At 37.1% G+C, this 26033-nt stretch overlaps 1 protein-coding gene across 2 annotated transcripts in view; it reads left to right on the top strand.

The window, feature by feature from the left end:
• Window positions 1-26033, top strand: part of tanc1 (tetratricopeptide repeat, ankyrin repeat and coiled-coil containing 1) — a 123196-nt gene that overhangs the window by 5557 nt on the left and 91606 nt on the right. For both annotated transcript variants that reach the window (XR_001482157.1, XM_015402538.1), the window contains exon 2: window positions 6588-6681. Coding sequence is in view for 1 of the 2 variants with exons in the window: in XM_015402538.1 (XP_015258024.1) it covers window positions 6621-6681 (61 nt within the window). In the remaining variant the exon portion in view is untranslated. The remainder of the gene's footprint in view (window positions 1-6587; window positions 6682-26033) is intronic.

Genomic DNA, 26033 nt, shown 5'->3' with positions numbered 1-26033 from the left:
CAAACATGTCCTTTTGTAACCATTTTTTAAACCATCTCCACATGTTGCTGTTGTGCAACATGTGTTATCCCCTGCTTCCTTTTAATGCTCCTCTGGTCTTAATCTCTGCATGTGTGGAAAAAGACAATTAAGATGAGCAACTGATCTTCTAATAAATCTATCTATAACAAAGGTCTGCATAGCTGGATGTACTGGTACTATAACAATAAATTAGTGCAGCTGGTCTCATTTGAATTTGATTGATTTGTTAACTCTCTGTTTCTAGAATAAGTTTGTGTTTCACTGTTAGATGTTCTTCACCTAGATTCTGATTGTTCCTTAAGTAATTAAAAAAAGAAAAAAAAAAATCTTTATTTTCAAATTGATTTGTAAGCACAATAGTTAGAGGTTTTCTTATTTTGAACCTATGTTGAACTGGAAAGACCTAAATTACAACTCTAAGTTATTTTTTTTTCTCATTTCAAATGATTTCTTTCGATAGAAATTTTTGTAGTTTTTACTTAACTTGACAGATATGGTGAATGATTAACTAAAAAGTATTATATCAGTAATAGTGTGTTGCAGGAACCTCCTTTTAGACTTAAAAAAGATCATGTTAATGTTTTACCCTTGGTCAAATACCTACAACCCTCTCAGTAGTTAACATTTATGTCACACTGCTCATATTATTTTAGTTCTAGGAAATCATCACATTTAATGAAACATAAATTCATGTTAACCAAGTTAAAGTGCAATAGATAGATAAAAAGTACAAATTTTCTTGATTGAGAAACTTGTCTTTATTTTAAATTGATTTGAAAATTAAACTTGTTAAATTTGACATCACTGAAGAATTGTAGAATGTTCTCTATGTTTTAACACAGAGACATGGGCAACTTCCTGTCAGGTATTGTTTAGACTGACAGGCTGTACTTAGCCTAGGATTTTAGCTGAATGTCATTGCTCATCCTCTGCATTAGGAAGGATTAACAAAAAGTGTCCTCTGGGGGCAGTTGTAGCTTTAAAAGTATTTTCTCTCAGTTGTTGTTTGTCTTGTGCTCACCCCGTTAAATAAGCAACACTTAAAAGTATGAAAAATGACACCTGATTATAGTCTCGTGTTAGATGTCAATCCTTTTTTATTTCACCTTAGGTTTTGTTTCAGTCGCTGTGAGTCCAGTTTTCCTTGGTTAGAAATATGTTGAAATGAAAGGCTTTTTTTAAAAGAATAATAATAAATGTAGTGGATTTCTTGGAAAGTCCAAAAATGCCATTTAAAAATTATCTTTATTATTGCCTTTTAGGTTGTGGTATGTAAGCTTCTTAGAGCTGAAACAATGAATCAGATTCATTGTGATTATTAGATTATTGAAATAATCATCAACTAATTTCGTAATCGATTCTGGAGTAAGCAGACTCTAAAGCAGGCCTTTAGCTGAAAGGGGAAAATCTTAGAGCAGCAATTACACCAAAATAAAATATATAAACCTTTTGAATTTAAGATAAAAAAAAAAATGTTTTCATCTTCTTTAAGGAACCTTTTGCTCTCCGATTATTAATCGAAAAAAGAATCGATAGATTTATCGATTTCCAAATAACTCATTAGCTACAGCCCCAAAGCTGCCGCTACATGGAGCTAAAGATGTTTCTGCATGAAANTAGCTACAGCCCCAAAGCTGCCGCTACATGGAGCTAAAGATGTTTCTGCATGAAAAGTTTGTCTGTAAAGATGCACAGGAAAAAAATCGGCATCTGAAAAAGTAATTTTTTTCTTAAAATAATATTTTTCTTGAATTGAGGAGGTAAGTGAGACTATTTGCCAATGAAACAAGAAAATTTACATTCTAAATAAGAAATATTTTATTTGCACATTATCTAATTATCTTATTTTAAGAATAAAAATACCCATTCATCTTATTTACCTGCTCAAATTAATGGTGAGCTAGAGGAGCGGTGATGGGCTCTAAGATTCCTGTTTGATGCCTGTGAGTGGTGCGTCAAACAATTCCTCTTTTCTCAGATTTGTTTAGCACAGATTGATGTCAAGCGCTGATCTGGCGCACAATGACTAAGTTTCCTATTTTTGCAGTCCGGAATCAATTAAGTAGTAAACAGATGTCGTACAATTTGCACACAACAAATTTAGCTAAAATCAAGCTTTTTTGTCACAGTATTTTCAAATCGCAATCTGGCCTTTTCTAGTTGCTTTTGGAGTATTTCTTTCTCTCTGGGTGGTTTTTCAATCCATGGTCCTTACAGCTTTGGCCATCCTTTCTCTAACACCAATATACAAATGTAAGAAAATACTGGATATTCTGTGTTTTAAACAAAGATCAGAAACAATATAACAGTACTTTTTTGTTCTCCTAATATATGGAGAATATAAAATGTAGAGTACCTGTAAGATCTTTAGTAAAATAACTCTTTAAAAAGGTACAAAGTGTCTTTTCCTTTTGTGCAATACTGATGTCTCTGTTTTTAGACATGAATGCAGGAGAAGCTGGATTCAAACTAGCAGAGTTCTTTGGCATTAATATCAAACCTTTTGAATTTCTTCCTGAATAATAACCTCTTGTTTACAGCGGCTGACATTCAGACTGTGTTCTACTTTATAACTAGTTCCCAAGCTTCCTGTTTGAAATGTATTTTTTTTTCCACCATTGTTTTGAAGCACTTGAACTCTCAGACCAGGCTGGCTGTTTCCTGCCCGTCATTGAATTGACAACAAGAGAACAGATAATTTTGTAGTTCACATGAGAATTTAAATGCTCCACTTCTCTGCAGCCTTTATCTAAGCGTTTTGAAGGTCGTGTCACTTTGAGAGTTTCCACGTTGCTATGCCTACTGGGTTGAAATCTTAGCGTGATGATTATTCATGTGTAACTAGTTAAAGAAGATAGCTGGCAGAGCATTTCAACAGGAAACAGAGCACTTAAAAGGGATAAAGCTGTTTGCTTCAATACTTGGAGGGGAGTGGTTTTGATTTGAGTCTTTTCATTGTTGTGTGCCGCCTAATAGAGGACAAAGTTCACGCTTACTCACCAGTATCCGCTAGAGGTAAAAATGCTTCCTTACCAGTGGCATTCTGGACAAACAATCCTATTTTCTCTCTCTCTATATATATATATATAGGTGTTTTTTTTAGATAACTAGAGCAGCCGTATGGCCCCATTAACCCCATGTCATGTCAACAATGTGCAGGTGAGGATCTTTTCTTCCCAGTCTGTTTGGATTTGAACTGTATCACATGAGAAATGACCCAGAAAAGATGCACGCTGATGACCCGGGGCACTTTTTAAACCAGTGGAGACTTCAATTTATCTTTCCTTAAAGAAACCTGTCTTAACGTTGCACTTTATTATTACCTTAGGCGTTTTCACAGTAACGGCCTCCCCTGCTGAAATATGTTTGAATGAAAATGCCACCAGCTCCCTAAAGACGTTGAAACAGCTGCAGTGTTTCTTCTTTTTAAATAACCAAAGAGGCGGCCACTGGTTTCTGCTGTTTCTGTTAGCAGAGGTGAAGGTTTAGTGTCTGTTATGGCTGTGTTCCACCAGCATGTGTCTGGAAAAAACATGTGAACCTCTGTCTCTCTGAAACTTTCACTGTTGTAATATTGAAAGACCCCTTCTAAGGGGCTTTTGCATGTTTCTGAACCCATTTTAAATGTAATTGGATGGACCTGAGCTTGAGGAATCTTAAACCCTTCATTCTGCATACCATACAGCCCGCAGCTCCTCTCTGAGGAGACTTTCTCATATACGGTAGGTCACAGCTGTGTCCCATATTAATTAGTTTTGTTTAATGTTATAATCTTTATGTCGTTGTTAAATGGGTCTAAATCATCCCTGACAGTCATCTGTTAAAATGTGATGGCACTGTAGACGATAGCTTATTTGATTGCTGTGTAAATCTTAGCGTTGCCTACTATATGTGTGTGCGAGTCTGTGTCTGGTGGCTTTGAAAGGGAAAAGGTTATGGAAAGAATTAGTCATGTTGGTGTTTAAGGTTTTAATAGGGCGTATCTCATTTCCTTTGGTTTATCCTGGGTGTTGTTTGTTGTTACTGTGGAGATGAGCAGGATGCTCCCACACACCGCTCAGCTATTTCAACAAGTAACCAATGCACTGTAACAGATCATGCCTATAAACACTGAAGTCTGTTAGAATATGAAAATGAACCGCTGTTAGATTTGTTCGAAACTATCCTGAATTAGAGCTAGTTTTTATAGATGCACAAATCGTTTTTATTTGTCCGTTGCTAAAGCTTTAACATGCTAATAGGAAAATTAAATCGCAGTAGTCATGTTGTAAACCATATGGGGCAGGACTAAAATACCTTTTTTGGAAAATTATAGCAGAAATTAAGAATTTTACATGTAAATGTCAACATTTGCACTGTAACGTAAAGATGCCGACCAAAGTTGATTTCTGGTATATTTACTCTTTAAGAAATTAAGGTTATTCTTACAAGGTGTGTATGACGGAAAGCAGTTGTCGCAATATAGGGTTTAATTATTTTAAACAACTTTATTACCGTTTTCTTTTTTATGTGTTTTAGCATTTCATATCTTTGAATAGCATGATCTGCATGGTTAGAAATACTACTTGTAAACAACCAACTTTCTGTGTGTCCTGTTGCTATACTCTATAGGTAAAAGTTTAAACGCACTGCAGACATATATCATGTTGTAGATTTCTCTACACATTTCTAGTCATTTTTTTTAACATCTGAAGCTTTTCCTCTTAGTCTTTTCTTGTTTAACACATATTGCACAAAAAAAGGGTACTAGCTGGGATGTCACCCCACCAGCTTGAAGTATTTTAATAAACGTCCCTACTTGTCATGGACAGACTGAACGGCTGCCATCCCAGATTGATAATGTAGAATTCAACTCAGTTCTACACATACTGTATATATTTGGCTACTGCCAGGTTAGTCCTGTTCATGAGTGGGAGGAGAATTTAGTGGAAGATTGGTGAACTGATTGGTGTGGGTGCTTTTATTATGCAGACACTGCTATGGTCTATTGTAATGAATAGAGAGAGCTTAGTCAACATGCAAAGATCTTAATTTACTGGTTGGTCTACATTCCCACCATCACCTATGCTCATGAAATCTGGATGGTGACCGAGAAGATCCCAGTTACAAGCGGCTGAAATGAGCTTTCTCTGTAGGGTGGCTGGGCACTGCCTTGGAGATAGGGTGAAGAGTTCGGCAATCTGAGAGGGCCTCGGAGTAGAGCTGCTTCTCATCCACATAAAGAGGATTCTTCATCTTTTTTTGGTTGCACCTGGATGCCTCCCACAGAAGGTGTTCCACATCCCAAAATCTATTTTTTTATTGATTCCCCCCCGCCCTCTTTGGATAAATATTAGAATATGATTAAGGTTTATGGCTTTGCTTGTAGTGCTCATTGACTAAATGATGCTCTTGTTTTTTTATGCATCTGATGATTAGACATTTGACCTCTGATCACTCAATAGAGCAGATCAGGTTGCATTTATCAATTCCTTGAATGGTATATTTCTGAAATTATTAAAAGTTTTATTTTGGATGCCAGTAACTAAGAGCTAGATTTAGCTATTCAGCCACCCTCAAACTGACCTTGCCAAACAAATCAGGTTTGAAATCATCAAATTACTGTAGAGAATATTTTCTCAGCATTGATGGATGAGTTGAAATGATTTAAAGTCCTGCCATGCTCCCCAACAACCCTCAACTAACCCATCATTGCTTCAGAGTTTCATCTAACACCATCATGGATGAAAAAGGGCAGATCGATAGCCTGTCCCTGAGCAGCAAGGCGAACGCTGAGATATGTAGAGACTGCCCTCTGGTTCAGAACTGTGTGCTTTCTTTGGTTTGTCCTTATTTGGTTAAAAAAACGTCTGTTCAGTGGGGAAAAAAAATGTCTCTGCTATTATTATTATTTGCAGTAAACTGCATAAGGTAATGCAATTTTAAAGGAGCTTTTTAAAGAAACTAGAAAGAAATCCCCTGCAATTAACTGTTTAAGCTGCTGCTGCATTAGGAATGCTTTTACCACAGTGCAACAACATAGGACTAAGAATAGTTCCAATGTAAACAAACTTAGCCTGACTAGACTTTGAGTATATTTCTTAAATCTAACGACTCTAAAAGCACAGGAATCTCTAACAGCCATAGATATTAAATAAAATCCTTGTAGCTCTGGCACATAACATCAATTGTATGTGGAATTTGGGGCCTTCAACTAAGTGTTTTCCTGTAGAACAAGATAACAGAACTTGTCCTTTTCTGTTCAAATATTGAAGCATTCTTTCCATGCTTCCCTCCGCTGATGACTTGCAGGTTTAGGAGTGCAGTGGGAAAACTCAATTTATATAACATTTAACCAGAGATTTGTCAGAGTTTTTATGGTAAGGGTTTAATTTGTTGATGTTGCTTTGGATAAACATCTTGCATAGTTGGAGCTTCTTATATACAGGTACATGAACAATATCACTTTAAATAAAGAAACTTGTTGTCTTGCAGGAGACTTTTCTCAGTGTTCCTGTAGGAGCAATAGATGTTTTGCAGGTGTGACTCTATATGAAAGCATTTGACTGTTTGCACTTTTCCCTCAGGGGCCTTAAAGAGAGGATTCCAGGAACCCTGTCATGTTCAAGGCAGTGCTGAAGAAGAATAGAGATGGAGGCAAAGGGAGCAAGAAGGATTCAGGTATGTTCATGTCTGTATTTGATGTCATTATTTTTGAAGTTTATAAATGGATATCCAAGAAAAAGATCAAATAAAACTAAAGCATGACAGTAACCAAACAAACCAAACTGAATAGCAGATTAATTATAATAACATGAAATAATGTTTAACTTCAGGATTTATCTTAATCTTCCAAAAAACAAAACAAAAACAACCTACACTCTAAATATATCTGTTATAGCATTTCACCCATTGGTCACTGTTCTATAATGATATTTGGCTTATAGTGCAGATTAAGGTCTTTGAATTCTCATGTTTTCATTTTTTTTTTTTCAATTTTACTGGTAAATAAAATTTTCAGTTAAGTGAAGGATAATTCAACATGATCGCTTCCTAAAATGTAATGACATAAAATTTCAATTGTCAAGTAAACTTTAGTCTTGAAAACACACCATACAGTTCTGTAACTAGTCTGTAACTAGTTTAAGGTTAGCTATGGAAGGGTCCAGAAAATCTTAGCTCAGTTTTACTCTTTTGCTGTTGGAATATGCAGGACTTAAGGCTGGTTTATACTCAGAAACAAATGTCATCTGTGTGTGTGTCGCAGTGAAAGCAAATATGCCCCGCCCCTTCAGCAGACACTCTGCTGCACCGCTCCAAAATTGAAGGTGACCGCAGACAGTGCCGCAGACAGGAGGCCTCTGATTGGTCAAATCTACATCCGCTCTACACTATGCGTATCTCCTGTTTGGTACCTTACCGCCCTTGTTTTGTTTGTAGGACTAGCTAGAAGAGCGAGGTACGCAGAAACGCCGAGACCCTTTTCCCACCTGAATCCCCGATCTTTTTCACCATCGTGTCCCTCCATTGTCGCACAAACTTGTCTCCGCTTCCTCACCGCCTCGGCTGTATCTAGACCCACAGCTAGGTCGTGATTGTCCCACTTGCGTTGTGGCGTGGCATATTATAGCGCAAACCACGCCTCAATATTTGGCATAAATCAAAAATATCTGCAATAAGCTCACTGCGACACACTGCGGGAGATTAACCAGCCCTTCGGAGATGTGTGCAGCCTATCAGGGCTAAAGATCTATGAAAATAAACGGAGGCTGACCTGTGTGTAATTGAGTTTTTAATGATCACTTCCTCTAATAATAAAATTTTAAAATAATAGCTAAACGTCTCTGATTCAAATATGAATTATTTTTGAAGGGATTATGATTTCTGATGCAGTTCTTAGGGATGAGACTAAACTAAAGGCTGTATCAGTAGGTCATATTTTTACCCCTGCTGTAACTTGGCCTTTAACTACTGCACTTTGATCTCAAATAAATCTTAAAATAAAAGACCTTAGGTTTTATAGAAGTTAGAAAGAGTCTGGGGAAAAATAGTGTGATTAAACATGACATGCTCACATGTAACATGACATCAGCTCCACACTCCTGCAGCCATCATTAAGCTTCTTGCTTTAGGAAGAGTTAAATACGAATACGTTCTCCCTTTTAGCTGTAAATTTGTGTAGAGGTACACTCTTATTATGTCATAACAGATGGTTTCTTTTGGAAATTCATAAGCTAGTCTTCCTTTGTCACAAACAATCCATCACCATTAGCCCTAGATATTGGAGACTAGTCTCTTGCACATGTAATTAGCCTCTTCCATGATCTGTCTTGGCACGGCTTGGGTGACGGTTTGTGTTTCTTCTGCATCTACTAGCCCCGACCTGCTCCTTCACCTTGATGGTGGTTTCCAAAACCTGATTCAGCAGTTCTGGTGTAGATGCATGCCTCATCGCTCTGTCGTCTTTGTTACTTTTGTTTAACTTAGTCAGGATTAAAATTACAGGGGAAAGAGTCTGAGTCGATTCACGGTTTCCACCACACCAACTCCACTGCATCTTAGAAAACTACGGTACTAAAAAAGGAAAAAAGATTAATAAAGGCCTAGATGCGTAGCTTTTCATTAGGCTGTTTGAAAGTTGTCTTGTATATACTTGTACCACTGCTTCCCTGTTATCTCTCCACACAAACACATCTCTACATTAATTCAAAGGGGAATGTGTGCATGTGAAATCTGGGAGGCTCCAGTGTTTTATGGTGGGACACAGCTCCTTTTATTCACAGTGTCACTTTTCCCAGTTGGCCCCCATCTATCAAGCCAAAGCAGCTCCTTGTCTTTTTCACATGCCAAGACAATAAAATCTGGTCACACCTCTGCTGTTCGGGGCACTTCAGGCAGACGATAGGTCACAGAGTTTTAGTTCTGAGGAGCGGCCATCATGCCCTACTGTTGTTCCCCCACGGAGCAGCCATTTCTTTTCTTTTAACTCTAGTTATAGTTTTAAGTTGAGGGAACTTTTGCATGTTTTCATTTTTTTCTCCATCATCCTTAAACCCTTTCTGTATGTTCCTGTTATAACTGAATATATTTATACAGAAACTGTAATGATAATCCAAGTTTAGTGATGAATCTCTTAGGGATTTTTTTAGACAATGTCTTAACACCAATACTGTAATGTTTTCTCCCTCCAGAACCAATTTTATTTCCCTATGAGAGCAGCAAATAGCAAAATACAGTTTTCCACTTTCTATATAAACTCAAAATGTAATTGTGTCAGCATTAAAAGTCTTTATATAAAAATAGACATTAGTTTCTTAACATGCCTGTGCAAATTGTCAGTCATCCGGCCTAAGGCAACCACAAAAACAGGCTTGATTTGGAGGCAACCAAGCTTTCTGAGGATGGGCCTCCAGGTTATGGCTGCAACTAATGATTATTTAGCTAATCATTAGCTAAATGATTAGCTATTGTTATTTCAATAATCGATTATTCACAATTAATCCGATTAATTGTTTCAGCCCTACTCCAGGTGGTTGAAAATAAGTAGCTCCAAGAACAGGTTGATCTACTGGAAGCCACCAAATTTGACAAATAATCCTGCATAGATGTTTTTCAGAAAAGGTACTAAAGTCCGTTTGCCTCTGATCTAAGCCTGATTCATGATTAGTTTCTAAAAAAACAGCCCAATAAAAATGTTGAACTTTCTAGGTATTGGTCAAAAGTACCAGTACATATAAAAGTTAAAAAAAGTTGATAATATAATTTACAGCCTTACAGATGATGGCTCACTTATGTCCTTTTTTTTTTTTTTTTTGCACTGTATAAAAGGTTACGGGCCCCATTTTCTTCATATTTTCATTTATATTTATATTTTTAGTGAAGAACAATCAATAGGGCTGGGTATTTTCACCAAAGTCGTGAATCGATTCGATTTTGATTCATACAGTTTTAAATCGATTAATTTCGATTCAATCTGTTTCTATGTTAATGAAAGTGGTTCAACTGTGTACTCATGTATTTTATTTTTTTCCCGTCACATTATAAGTGCAAACTTGTAAATCGGACAGTTTAAACTTGAGATGTGAACAAAACTGTCTCAAAAGTGCAAACTTGTTTATGAAAAGTTAAAAAGTGAAGCCTCACTTGAGCAAACAGAAGTGACACAGCGGGGACACAGCAGACATGCATGAGCTGCATTATCTCCACTGTACAAACCATATGTGCAGCGTTGTCTGTAACAACTACAAGGTGTTTTCTGGTCAGCCCCCATTTGTTAATGTCTTCAGTCAACCTATTTGCTATATATGCAGCTGTCTGGCTTGAAGTCATCTTGAGAGCATCTTTCCTGCTCATTTGAATGTGGACGTCATGAGTGTCACTATAAAATGAATCGATCTAATTTCCTAGACATCGATTTTGCAAAAATGTAAAGGAATCGATTCAAAATCGATTAAAGCGATTTTTTTCCCCCCAGCCCTAACAATCAATAATCAAAGTTAATTTCCCCTAAATTGACTTGCGTCGATTGATGGAGAGTGCAGACCTCTCACAGCAGGGAACTGTTCAGTGAGTATAAATAGGATGTCAGCATTTCTGTATTATTAAGTTTTTGAACAAAGGCATCTGACAGTTTTATGACCACATCATACCGATATGAAGAACGCTAGTTTCAACTGAGCATAGCAATTAATTGTGGAGAACTAAGTGCTAATGCAGGAGAGAAACTCTCTTTGTCTGCTTCTCTGCATTCATACCAATAATAACCTGATTGGCTGAGTTGTAACCTGATAAAAACTATCATTGCTCTCTGCAGAAAGACTGAATATTTATGATTATTTCAATCGGCTCCACAAAAGAATCTGGTTACAGAGTTCAACCTTGATTTGTTAAATGATGCACGTTTCCAAAAATATAGCTCCCCCTCACCACCTACCCATTTAGTGAAAATGTTTTTTTATTTGTCAGGATGGTTTCTTTAAGTCGGGCAAAACTTTGGTCAAATCCTCTGAGCGGTATCCTGCACAGTGGAACTAAATGGGAGGAAAGACTTTGATAATGCTATAATTGCAAGATACCTCAGCAGATGTTGCTTATGACTTTGTGGCTATGGACTAAAAGCAACTTAAATATGGTCAAGGAAACTTGGTCCTCATGCCAGATACCACTACAGTCATTAGCTCTCCTTTGGGATCCTTCCATTGCCAAGCCCACAAAAACACAAAGTTTGCTAATTCAGTCTCTCCATCTTCTGCTCCTCCTAGATCTTTCTTCCCTTTTAGCTTCTTTTGGAAGTTTTTATGCTGCCTGGAGTTTGTGTTCATATTCAGTTTTTCATATCTGTTCTTTTATGGTGCTACTTTAAAATAACAAGCCATGTTTGTCTTTTACTGTACTACAGTGCAGGCAATGTGAGTTTGCTGCAATATTCAATTTAAAAGAAGGCCCATCTTTATGCTACATACCAGTTTGTACTGACTAGTTTTACCCTGGGACAACAAACTTTTCTAAAGTCAGATTTTTATATGTAGATAATGCGTACATTCTTGAAGAAGCGGTTATTTAAATCTAAATCATTTTCAGAACTTTAAACATTTTTGCAGCTATTATTTTCAGTAGCAATTCACCGATAATTCATATCAAAATATCACTCTCTCTATCTAGCCAGCTACGATTTTTATCGAATATTATCCGTAACTTTATTGTTTTTTTGTTTTTTGTTTTTTTGTGGCTAATATCTTTCCAACAGAGAATTAAAAATTCCGGATAAAAGTGACAGGCAGCCTCCTGCAATTTCTATACAATACCTTTCTATCCATTCTGTTGCCAGAAATCTTTCCAAATGATGAAAGCTGTCTGCAATTGAGGCAGAATGCATTGTAGCCATCATGCACAGCAACAGGTGGGTGAGGGTCAGCTCTTAATTATATCACAATCAAAGCATGCAAAACAAACAAACAAACAAGCAAACACAACCCAAACCTTTTTTTTTGTATTTTATGATAATAGGTCTTTTCATGAAACAATTTAGGAAGTAACATTTAAAGCCCTTGTATTGCTTGGGGAAAAGCCTGGCTCATGCATACTTTAAACCCCTTATTATAAGGTAAGATAGTAAAGAAGTACTTTTTACATACCTAAGTTCAATAAATTCAGCAATATGGGACACTAGCATAGTTGTTTGTCCCCAGTGCAACATCAACCAACTGTTTTTAATGCACAGTGTCATAGCACATTTCCTTTGTTGGTCATGATCATAAGTGATTCTTAAATAAAGGCAGTTTTTAAAAATTTTAAATGTTGATTTGTTTTGAAAAACAAAACCATAAGCTCCACTTCTGTGCAAAACAGAACATATATTTTCCCAAAAAATTAGCAATAAAGGTAGAGGCTTTCTGTAATGCAAGCTTCTTCACAGCCAGAATAATGATCTAAAAAAAAAGGCACCAGACTCAACAAATCTGATAATGCATCGTTACATTTCCACCATAGTCAATTATTGTTTTTTATGGATGTATTTACACATCCATATTTAATAATCCCTCCAACAAAGGGACCTGGGAGACCCGCTTCTTCCCCTTTAAATAAGTCATTCGTTCTTAAAAGCCTGGTTTTCTTGTGTTAAGTGTCTGGCATTAAACCATTGCTGTTGCTCTGGGAGTATCTTTAATAGCCCCCTCAGGTGACCAAGAGAAATGCCATTTTTGACCCTGCTTTGATTGCTTGCCAGTGTTACAGTGTAGGGCAGGTAATGCCTCAGGAGGCTAGACTTCTCACTCAATGAGAGTGGCAGCCCGAAGCAGCTGCCCAGACATTTCTGTCTGACGCAGCGTTAATCACACAGACATACTCTGTCCTGGTGTCACTGAGGCCGACAGCAGTTCCGAATGTTTATTTCTATATCTCTCAACAGATAGAGAAAATGTTTGCACTTTCCAACCTTAATGTATGTTGGTCGGTTGCCTCAGGTTGTTTAACAGTAGCGAAACAGGAGCTACATACACACCTGCAGTAACGGCACACATTCCTCAAAATAGACCTGAAACCAATCATTTAAGGATCACACTTTCATTACTGAGACTAAGGGTAGATGCTAGGATACCAAACCCATAACGTGATAATATCTGTGTGCTCTAGAACTCACCTTACGGCTTAGCCAAAACCCAATCTGTAATGAGAAACAACCCAAACCGCAACAAGAATTTGTTAATGGTTCGGTGAAATATTTCAAGATTTAAATGTCATTTTTCTTGAAGGAAACCAGGGTTGTTCCAGAGAGATTGGATGGAAAAAATGAAGGGAATGTTGATGATGCACAGGATCTGTGTACGAAGTGATAGCCTGACTGAGAAAGCCCTTAGTACTCTGTTGCCTCAGCTGTGGCCGGTAATGGTACATGCTGTCTCTGCAGTTTCCACAAGCTCCTTGGTTGTTTTGACACAAAACAGTGATTTGTTGCTAAAGGTCAGTCCACAGCAAATTGGTTACAACGTTGTCTTTGTGTTTTTCCATTGGTTCTTCAAATTTCTAATGCCAGAGGTGTTGCTAAAGCTGATAACTCTCAGGCTGTGGTTTGTGGTTCCGAATTTATTGAACCTCTTTCAGATTCAAATATTTTATGCTGATCCCCGTTTAGCTTTTTTTCTGCTGTCTGTTAGGCTCAGTAGAACAGCTGACATTGCAGACATTCCTACACTGTTTTCTGCTTTCTCTCCCCTTCATCTGCAACAACAAGAGAGAAGTTTTCTCCCACCGGTGTGGTGGTAAAAGGTGGCTGAGTAGTGATTTCTCAAAACCAAAGAATATTTCAGATAAACCCTGCTTGATGTAGATAATCATGTCCAGGAGGGTTTATTCTAAGGATTTCATTCTTTTTTTTAATGTTTAAAGTGTTCAGTAAAATTTCGACAATTATGGTTAAGGAATAATTCCCAAACATTTAGATGTGATCCCTCCCAGTTGAACAACAGCCTTTGAATTCCCTGTAACAAATTCCTCAAACAGAAACTCATATTCTCACGTCGCATCATATTGCCAAAACAATCCAAATCAAAATGCCAGATATAAAACTGTTTTATAACACCTGTTTCTCATAGAGGAAAGAGTATACATATCAATATTGCTCATGTTCGTGGTTATTTAGTGAACATTTCTTTTAATCCTACAGCTTTTTGTTGCAAATTTTTGATTTAAAAACTGATTTAAGCAATATTCATGAATTAGGAGATCAAATTTAAAGTTGCATTACATAAAGAAATTTGAAACTCCTTTACAATAAGATATCATTTTACAAATGTTTTATTTCAATGTAATGAATCAGGTTTATTTTACGTGGGAATATATAAGACGGAAAAAAAAAAACTCCTCTGGAGTACAGTTTGTCTTGTAATTAAAGTTACAAAGAAGTAAGGCCTGGGCAGGTATTTTACTCACTTATATATGAACACCATCCGTCATTTTCTAAACAGTGGACCAGGAGCCAATTTACTCCTTGAGTTTGTGAGACAGCAGCAGTTCAGACTTGCACTATGCTGAAAATGATACATCCATGTTACCATGTCCTCCTTAGTAAGAGGTTCGTTAGGGGTGGGGTGGGTGGTTAAGGAAAAGCACCAGTGGGCTTTGTTCAGATGTTATACACCTGGCTTTCCTTGTATTAAAGGTGACTGATGCATGTATGAAGAAGGCATTACATGTTAGCCTAGAGTTTAGTGGCTTTTTTTTGTGGCTTATCGCTTAATATATACTTTTGTATAACTACAAAACCGGAAGCACACGCTGCAATTTTAAATCTAAAAGTTATAGTAAGTGAAGATGTATTTAAATGAGGACATATTTTCCATGCATATTACCATTTGCATAACTATACACACAGACTAGTGAGTGGTGAGAACTGCCATGGTGCATTAATAATATCAATTAGTTGAAGAAAATGTTTAGTTCAACCAGGACTGTGGTCTCCTATGTCAACAGTCAATGATTTGTTTCCTGAATGGTGCCGAGAGTAAAGACAAGGGTCAGTCCCAGGCCTTTGCAGAGCCGAATGACTGGAGAATTCAGGTGCGTTGGAGAATGGATGCTGCTAAATTTTCAAGGATAGTTGCTCTCCAGGTCTGACACAATTCATGCAGCTCTGTGGCTTTAGTAGGCTTTTACTATTAAACTAAATGTTTAAGTCTAGATAGTCTTTAAATAAACTGTTAATAAACCTCAACATCTGGAGTTCTGATTAAATTTTTCTCCCTTTTTTTTAATTCAGATATAATCCTGTATTAACAGTTGCTCAGTGGGTTTTTTGTCCCCTGCTTGCTTTTGGTTACCAGTCATGTTTGTATAGATTTTCATGTCCAGACAGTTATGGCAGGACTTATAAAAGTAGAGAAAGAATGCACCTGATTTACAAAGAAGACCATTCAGCACACAGACCTACATGGCTATCAAAGCACTGTGCAGCCAGCAGGCAACGATTAGCAGGGCGTAGCTCAAAACCACATCTTTAGCTTGCACACATTCATGTATACACACACACGCACACACACACACACATGCAAACACACCCACTCACCCGCAAACCTCAGGTGTATCCACATTAGACACGCCCCGTGTTTCCTACTAAAAAAGCAAAAATAAGGGCTCTTGGAGAGAGCAGTGAAGCTGGTTGGGCAGTCTGGTTCCTTTTCTGAGTCTGATACAGCATAGTTTTGCCAAAACATAATACACATCACATGATTTGAGAGGTCTCAGAATATGAAGCTAATAATGTTCTTATCACGTTGCAATCCTAAACCAAACACTTACACACCTCTGTTGAAACACTTTGTCCAAAAGCTATGAAGAGATTTTTTATTTTCTATTTCTTGATTGAAAATTGAAACTTAAATACAGCTAGGGAATTATTTGGAATGAAATTAGACTACCGGTAGTTTGCTATATTCCTCATGAGCTACATGACAGTTTCTGATTTCCCATTATAACGACTGAATGGGGGAGGTTGCATAAAAGTACAAGCATGAGGGAGACCTAATGCTATGAAAAAAGGTTTTTGTCTGGTTTCTGTCTGACTAGGCCAACATGACATAAAGAACATGACTCATCAGCTGTTTCTGGTGAAACAGCTCAAAGACCTCCAGACCTGTGTCATATTTCATTAGGCATGTTTTAAAGTTTCTATACTCCAGTTAACCAATTATCAGTTATTGAATTAGTTGATAATTATTTCAATAATCAATTAATTATGATTCATTGTTTCAGCCCTACTTTGCAATCAAGACTTAAAACGTCATCAAGACTTTATATATTTAGCCCTGTTTCCTTTACTTAGATTTGATGAATAATCAAATGTGTTCTTATTTGTATTTTCTTTGATCTAAGCCATTCTATTGCAGCCCTGGCTACATGTTTAATGTCTTCTTTAAGATGAATCTTTGTCCGAGTCAGTGTCAGACTGGCCTTTATTTAGATGCATGCATCTCAAAGCATGTCTGCCCAACTTTCCTATCCCTGCAAAAGTAAAGCATCCCGCAGCATAATACTGCTTCTACTATATCTTAAAGTAGAAATAAACAGTTTTGATCTCTTTGACTATAGCTCCCTATTGCATGGCTTGTTGCAAAATTTAAATAATTCTCATGGGTAGTTCTAAACAATAAATAACTTGTTGTTATTCCAAGAAGACAAAATGTATTGTCTGCAGGCATCATGGTTAATCTGTCAATCGGTGGTCTAAAGTCAGGTTCTCTTACTAGAACCTCAGACTTCTGCAGCTCTTACAGGGCCACCATTGGTATATTGGCTGCTTCTCTGATTAAGGCATTCCTTGGCTATTGTCACTACCATTTTAATATTTTTCTTTGTTATTTGGGAGATTATTTCAAGAGATGTATGGTATTAGTAAATTTTACAATAACTGTAATTTACAATATGTGCCTATACTCTTATTACTCTTTTACACTATTTAAAACTCACCTTTATCACCTTTATGATCTGCTGTTTTGAGTCACTTTCCAATTGGGTAAATATTACAAGTTAATAGTACTTGGAATAGAGGTAGACCGATGCATCTGCTTACTGATTGTTTTTGGCTGATATTAGCGGTTTTGTCTCTTACTGGCATTGGCCAATGCATGCATGCATTCACCTATTTATTAGTGTTTGCAGGAACCATGCTTTACAGTCACATGCAGTGCATTGATTGCCACTTTCTCCATTTACTATCTAGTTTAGGTTTTCTTTTTCTGATTTAACATTTTTTATATGAATAGAGTTGTGTAGCATTTTTAATAGTTGTGCCATTTTTATAATGTAAATGGCGAATTAACAAGTAATATCTCCAAGAATTTGGAAAAAAAAAAAGTTGGCAACACATATTGAGAATTAACTATCAATGTTCTTCATCGGTCTAAAGAAAAATCTGCATTGGTATTGCAAATTATCTGTTGTCTAAATTAGTCGAGACTCATTTCAATAATCAATTAATCAATATTAATCTAATCATTTGTTTAAACCGTATGATGAGGATTGATTATTTATATAGAAACACCTACCGGTAGTTGTGTGTAGATATTGTAGGGAAAAACACACCCCTGTGGTATTTTGTAATTGTGACTGTTTTTGATCACCTGTGACATTAGAGGATTTGGCCCATCAATGAATAATAAGCCAAACATTTACATGAAGACTGGATAAAAGCAGTGAGTGAGCTCATCTGTTACATGACAACAATAAATGCCTCTCACGCATTACAAACCGCCTCAGATTTCAAAGAGATGGAAAACTATTTTATCACTTAACATGCCAGGGTGTTTAAGAGGATCTTTTGAAATGGTTATGGTGGCTGTAACAACAGTTCATTGGCCGGGGAAGTCAGCAGGCACAGATTTTTCTAATTAAAGCATGACCTACACGGGCTGACACATTCCTTCTGTCTGTTTTTTCTTCTCTAATGAGCTTTCATACCTTCAACAGTCTGTGTCATCTAAATCAACACTTTTGTTATTTAGAGGAGATGGTCATCCTCCTGGTAGCTGTTCATTCCTTAGTTTTGGATGTTTTACTAGTAACTAGCTGTTCTGTACCTCTTATCTTTTATTACTATGCAGACACTGTTCGGTGCTGTCATACTGTCAGGCGCTCTGATAAATACATAGGTGAGGTTGTCTGTTAAAACTTAATGTTTTTCTTTCTTACTTTCCTTCTTCCTCCCACTTGCTGTTTTTAGAAAAAGTTTTGTTCCTAGCACTTACTGTTTTTGCAGTGTCTTACTTAAGGTTGAACTAGTGACCCCAGCTCTTTTGTGCTTGCCCTCAAAAGAGCTGGGACTGGTGCTCAGTGCTCACATTGGATAGATTGTTCCATTTTCTCATTTGCATCTTTTATTTTAGGTAGGCGATTTTTAAGGGGTGATGGTAGCTGCTGTTTTCGTGGGGGCACTTCATTTTACACACACAGCCTCAGATTGGTTTTAAGAATTTCTTTCCTTTTAATAAAATTATGATTTAAATGTTTTTTTTTTAACTCTTCGGGTTACTTTCGCCTGGCACTATATATTTTGTATGATGAGCTGAAACCTTGAAAGTGGCAATAAGGTGAAAACAGGAAATCATTCTGATGTCAAATGCATTTTCACAGTTTTGTAAAATAATAGCATATAAATAAATGTTTAATGTTCAGTGTCACTTATCTGATAAGGCACAATTACCGGATACTATTTGGGCAAAATACCATTGATTCAATTCATCAGAATGACTCCAAAGCTGAAAGATTTCTAATGTTTGTTTTTGACAAAATGATTTTTTGGAGGGTTGGGTGGTTAACCTTTGCACTACATTGCTGTCAGTTTAACGTTACTGACCAGGCTGGTTTTTAGAGGTTACTGGTATTCTCATGACCTCACCTGGACTCAAAAGCAGCTCTGCCTAATGGTCTGTGCTAATGGCCATCCCAAATCTATCATTAAACTAAATCTCCTAGGCAACCTAAGACCACAGACCACGTTTAACTTCTGTCTACCGATTGGTCTCACATTATTCTCCCTGTTGATGCATAATGTAGAAATATCCAGATGGGCAAAAAATATCCTGTAGGATCCAGTATTGACCTAAAAATGTCATTGGCATTAACATGATTGATTTGGAAAGGGCCCATGGATCCACATCCTTGTCCTCAAGAATAAACAGTGGTTTCTATGACTTGTAGAGGACAATGTTGTCCTTAACCCAGTTTAAAAACCATGTGGGATTTTAATGGTTGTGCTGTAAAGGAAATGTAAACATGTTTCTATTTCATTTTTGACTGAAGTAATGAAATCCTTATGTTGCCTAACCATTTTTGTCAATACAAAAGACGCATATAAACTATTTCATGGAATAATAGATATGAAAAAAGATGGACCCTTAATGATATGGTACCACTACAATAGGTTTTTTCTATAAATTTAAGATATCTGTATAAAGGTTGTGCAATCAAGTGTATTTTCTGTATTGTACTTTTCCTCATCATGTTTCTATCACCCCAACCTTTAGCCACTGGGCCTGGGGTATAACAATTAATTATTAATGAATGACTGTTGGTCTCAGCACAGAATAGTTTGACCCGCCAAGGAATACCTGTATAAATAAAAATGCCAAACTATCAGTAAGAGTTTGTTACTTGCCTAAAGGAATTTAAAAGCCTTAATATCAGGCTTGTGTCTCAAGCATTGGTGCATTAGTCAGTTTAACATAATGAGAACAGTAATGTTTCACTCAGTATGGTGGAGCTCACCTAAGCTGACACCAATGAACTGTAGTGCTACTGAAAGTACTGCTGAAATATTATGAACTGTAACTTTTCTTCTGTATGAGCATGCTGGACGGTAGTTGCAAATCCGCAATGGTCCACTTTGCTAACGTTCTTCATATGTTGCTGCTATATGTTCACAAATACTTCAGTTTGCGTACTTGTGCTTTATTAGTGCCTTTCACAGATTCCATAAACAAGCTGACTGTTGGACAGGTGCTCCCATTCACAAGTAATGATACTGTCTTATACCAAACGACTATGTGCATTGTTACCCATACCTTTTTGTGAAATTGCGACTGTAACATTTCCAAAATACTACCAATACTTCTAAATCTGTTTGCATCGTTAGCATCTTGTGGAGTTTTTGTGTATAAAAAAAAAACTTTAAGGAGTCATGTTACTTTTTCCATAGCTTGGATCAGTTAACAGTGCTGAGCTCTGTTCCTTAACAACGTTTACACACCAGGCTTGCACGGTTCCTCGCCTCCTAGTGAAAAACTATGGTACTACTGCTTTCTAAAGATAAACAAGCAAATCAACATACCCGGGCCTGTAGCATTTAGGAAGTTTACAGAGAGTCGTGTGAAGAAGGCAGACTTTGGAGAATTTACTTTACTGAGTCGGCTTTTGGGAAGTAGATACGACAAACGATAGTCTAATCAGGGCTTACAGACACAATGACAGACGTTGAGTTTCATCACACTGCTAAACAGAATCATCACTGGACATCATGTGGCAAGGTAGGGAAGCTAGTATTTTAATGAATGTCTGAAATTTCATGATTACAGAGGCTGGCTGTAAGGAAATGATGCAATCTGCTTATACACTCTTTGCTATCTGAGAACCGTGCCAGAACTGAACCGCGCCGAGCCCTACTGATGAACTAGTACCATGTTAGCGCGGTTCGGTTGTGTCTGCCGCGGTCCGTTCAGTTCTGCATACTATTTACACTCAACAATTATCTTGGTTACCGTGCTCGGACTGATCTTGGCACGGTTTCGAACGGGTAGTGTAAATGGGGCAATAGAATCTTAAGGTAAAGAGTTTGTGCACAATGCAGACAAAATGGCTTGTAGAGTGTCTTTCTAAAGTATTACGTCTTCTTGTACTTTTTATTGAATGAAATTAAATGCATTTTGTTGGTGTTTCATGTAATGCAAAATAATGTAGCATTATGAACTGGATAAGAAAAGTATACATAAATCTGATAAGTGTTGTATGGTGATGTTTTGGAGCATCTCACCCTTTTTTTTAAACCATGTGGTAGCAGATTAAAATGAGCTGAATATGTGACACATGAGGAGTGCTGAATTCAGTCTATTCCTGAGGAAAAACCTGTGTGCAGGCACAATCTAGGTCTGTTAGTGTTCGCCATTATAGCACATCTAGTACTGGCTTAATAAGACTGTCCTGAGATAGGACATGTAGGTTGTGGTCAATTTTTAGTGTCATCCTCATTGCCACAAGGCTGTAATTAAAATCCGTTTCACTTGACATTTCTGCTATCAAGTAGCATACAGACATTTTCATCTGTCAGTCTCTTTTATTAGCCTTGGTGTGTCTCTACTGTCAGAAATCGTCAGATAAAACACGGCTAAGTAAGTCTCAGGCACATATTTTTTTTCCTATATGTGCTTAAATTGCCAATTTATGAAGAGGAATGGGAAATGTCATCCTGCCAGGCCAGTGCTACCCTTCACTTCCTCCCCCTCTTCTACTTCTTATCCCCAAGAAACACACATACCCTTCCCTGCTAGTCTTTTCCCTCAGGGCCAACAAGGACAGCATTCCAGTGCTCAGGCAGGGAGGAAAAAACATGAACACAATCTCAATGCTTTTAGATTCAAGATGCTGTGAAGTCTTTTAAAACCTCTGTAAAGAAATCCAAATAAAGTTGGAATACAATGAAGTTGTTTTTCTTCCCAAGGATAGTGGAGGCCTTGGTTCTGCTGAGGTAAAACTAAAGACATTGTCAAGGTGGTTTCCTTCCTTTGAGGACTGCCAGCTGAAATGAGTTATCCTCTAATTGCCTGTGGGAATATGTTGGAACAAAAATTTTTGCTGTGAAATTCAGGTTCCATGCCTTAAAGTGCCCAATAATCTGACATGATATTAAAAAAGTCTTGAATGAAAGAAAAGGTTGTTAGAAAGAGATTTGTTATGGATTGCTTTAATTGCCCATGAAATTAATTTGTACTGAAATACAGGAGAAAGAAGTGCAAACAAAATGCTGTCACTAAAGTTAGGTACGGTCATGTCACTGTTTATTACTAATATGCTTTAATGGGCTTTTTTTTTTTTAGCAAAGCTCAAATATAGTAACCTTGTGCTACAAGCTGGATTATTACGAGATCTAATTTTCAGTCTCTCAACAAATCCATCTTGAAAGACTCCCGCTAATACTTTCATCTCTTAACAACCAGTGGGTTGGACCAATGACATGCCAGCAGTGTTTTTTGGGGCGGGACATGTAGGAATGATGACAGTAATACGGGCCTTGCCGGGGCATTACAAACATGGCTGCGCTACCTCTCTATACTAACCTTGCGCTGCAAGCCTTTTATGCATAGGTATGTCTTGCAAATTCCACAAAAATCACTGCACGATGAAATGCTGACTTCTCCATAAACATCCAACAATTGTCTATATTTCTGTAAACACGTCCCACCTGTCATTCCTTGTAGACGATTCGCTGCTACGATTAGTTGAAAGTGTATTATGGAAGGTGGGTACTAGCTGGCACGTCACCCCATTAGCTTGAAGTATTTTACTAAATGTCCCTCCTTTTCATGGACAGACTGAACGGCAGCCATCCCAAATTGATAACGTAGAACTCAACTCAGTTATACACATATCAATCAGGCTAATGCAAGGTTAGAAATACAGGCCTACAGTATTCTAAGAGTTTAATTTTTTTATTTTTTTTTAACTGCTTGAGTTAACCCTCACTAGAAAATAACATTTCTCCAGCGTGTTCCTATAGTATTTCTAATTTCAAAGAATCATAGAAGGTATAGACTTCATATTAACCTTTATTCTTGTCCTTGATCATGAGAGATGGCTCAAACTGTGAACCCTCCCCCCACTCTGTATCCTTTGTTGTCTGTGTCTCTCTCCTCTCTGTGGGTCACTGTGGGTTAACCATGACAGCTTTTGTGAGACTGTCTCCCTGGTCTCGGAAGTACATAGAGACTCCTCTTTGGCACTCAGTCTAGCGAAAGAATTTTAATCTTTGGTGAATTGTCTGTTAGTCATCAGGCTTTGTGTTTTGATTGAAAGAATATGCATTAATTATAGTCTCCTTTGTGTCTTTTGGCCATAAGATGAACTAGATGTAAGCAGATCGGTTTGTGCTTGCTTGTGTACAGTAAACGAGAAGGGAGATCATCAGGAATGGTATCATGACGCTTTCTCTAAAGATTTTACCTGCATTGTTATCCATTTCACACAACATAAAAGCTGGAAGGAATGCATTGCATATTTTTGAGCCTGTATTCTTGAGGGGGGGCTTTCCTTTCCTTTAGGAGTGACGGGCCACATTCCACAGCACAGCTTTACACAAGCTGCTGAGGACATTGTCCAGGATTTATTCATTAAAGAAGGCTTATTGCTGGTCAACACAACGTGAAATTGAAGCATCTGTGTTTTGATTTTTGTTTTAGCTTTTCAAACCTACTTTAACTACACTTAAGGGCAATTTGACTTATTTTGTTATGGTAAGTTTTGTCTTTAAATGTATACTTCGACTGTTGCTTATGTAAAATATGATGTAGCCCAATGCAGTGTCTTGAAAATGTTGTCAGCTTGAACTTTATCCCTTTTATTTTTTTTTTCACGCATTATTTGACCAAAAGTTTTAAACTATGTGTTTGATGCTATATAACATGTACAAACCAGGTTAACAGAGTTACACCCCATCTTTGTAATCTGAATATAAAGCAAGCTTTCATAGGCTATTGTGCAACATTAGGTTTGGTTTGGCTATGAATTAATATCAAGTGTCCTAAAAAATAATTAAAAAAGTTAATAACTTCAATCAAAATTACCCATTTGGGACACCATCTAATAGTTCACCACCTCTCAGTCTCGTCCCTTATTGATTTATGAATACCTGCCTAATGAGCTGTGGTGATAAAGCAAAAGAAGTGGATTTTCACACTAGCATTTTAGAGCAAATCTCACGCATATACAGGATAAACATTAACCTGTCTGCCATAATAACGTATTGACAAAAACGGTTCAGCTTCCAGTTAAAACACATTACTCATTAAATTTTGCTTGTAACATCCAACTAAATGCAATGTAAACAACAAAAGATGGACAAATAACAAGCTACAGGAAAATAAAAGAAACATTAAAAACTACAAATAAATCTGAAACTAATGACTCAGAAACAGATGCACTGATGACACAGTTAATTTTTTTTACTATAGTTGCTTATGAGGGATTGGTAATTAGGCCACATTATCTTTGAAAGCTTAAAAAGAACAAATCACTGTTGCTAGGAGTTGAAAAAAATCAGTTCTCAATGCAAACCAGAGGGGAACATAAATTATGATAATAAAATATGCCTTTAAATACAAATTGCTGACTTAGAAATCAACATTTTCCTGGCAACTTATCCTTAAACATTGCAGCTTTACTTACAGCAAAATGTGTTTCTACTCAGTAAGGCTAAATATGAGAATGTTTATTTATAAAGCAATGTTTAAACCATGTATCATCTACCTTCCACTTCACAAAAATGCTTTTTCTTATCCCATAAACTAGTAATAAACTCATGCGTTTCATAGTAGCTTGAGAAAATGTTAAAAGTGCAAGTCGTACGAGTATTTTCTTTAGAGACTGAAAATAATTGATTTATTCTCCAATGGCAAACCATTGTAAATCAATGTCTTGAAATAATATTGAGCCGTTTTACAGGGTGGGTATGTCCTTGTGGGCTCTGGACCTTTCATTTGATGAGGAGGAATGAGCATGTAAGGGACTGTAATCATTTTTACATCATCCAGGGCCAGTGCCGTATAATTAGAAAGAGCAGATTTCCTCGACCACAGAAGGGGCTGAAATTGCAGGCCTTGCCTTGTCGAGGACTCTGGAAAGTAACTGAAATAGCATTGGCGAGTTTCTGCCCTTGTGTCCGTCTGTGTATTATAGTGTCGGTCAGATGGCAGCTCAGTCACCATAGCACTCCGCTGCATATCCACCAGCACTTCGATTACCAGCTTTTATGTGGCTCCTCATGTTTTCAGAACCAACTACCAAAATTGCATCTTAATCCGTTTAGCATGCAGCATGACAGCAACCTGTGTCGGCACAATCTGGTATTAAGAACCTGCTGCAGGATGTGTGTCCTTTTTTTAAGTTAAAATATGCCCTCTCCAACAATATATCTCAATATCCTCTGAGTATCTGTTACATGTTTTAATTATTGAACAGATAGGGGCAAAGTATTGAGTTGGATAACATGAAAAAAGAAAGACTTGCTGCACTTTAGGTTGTTTGTTCTCCCATTTGTGTTAAATGTATCAACACAATCTTGCAGGAAATCATATCAATAAATAAGGTTCCTGAGGGAAATTGGACTAATGTTGGTAACTTGTCTATTAAATACATTCAAATTACATATTTTGAAATTTCCCTTTATCAGTTAGTTCTAAGGAGGAAGGTTAGCAAATTGCACTAAAAGACTGATGCAAAGTGTTGTGATGGGGTTTGTCAGTGGTTATTTTTCTTATTTAAAGATTTCATTTGGATTTCTGTCCAAAAATGCAGTTGAGTTAAAGTGTTATTATTCTTTCAGAATCTAAGTTTTGACAATGTTAAAACTTTATAGACTCTGCAGAGTGATACTCTATACAAAGTCTTGCATTTTGTCTGAGCTGATCCTTCCAGTCAGGTCAGGGTAACTACAGGTTTTATTGTAAGCCCTTTTTTTTTATGTCTGGGGTTATGCAGAGGTGTCATTGGACATTTCTGTTTCCTGTTTCTAGCATTCTTCTTTGTTTGGGAGCTTTTAAGACACAAGACAGCTTTGTGTCCATGCTGGTGAGGCGGAGGAGTGCAGAAAACAGGAGGGTGCTAATTGGAGCATGCCTCCTTTGCATTAGAGCCTTAAGTGATTACGTTGCAGAAATAAGCCAGAACTTGTGTGTAACCAAAATGTCATAAATGTGGCTCACCACATCTGCAGATCTGATTTGGCTTGGTCTGTTGATGCATGGTCTCCTTTACTAGTGAGGTAATTCATCTTGTCT

This window comes from Cyprinodon variegatus, unplaced genomic scaffold, assembly GCF_000732505.1.
Source record: "Cyprinodon variegatus isolate N-32 unplaced genomic scaffold, C_variegatus-1.0 Scaffold1363, whole genome shotgun sequence".
Lineage (NCBI taxonomy): Eukaryota > Metazoa > Chordata > Actinopteri > Cyprinodontiformes > Cyprinodontidae > Cyprinodon > Cyprinodon variegatus.
This window is presented reverse-complemented; position numbering and strand designations above follow the sequence as displayed.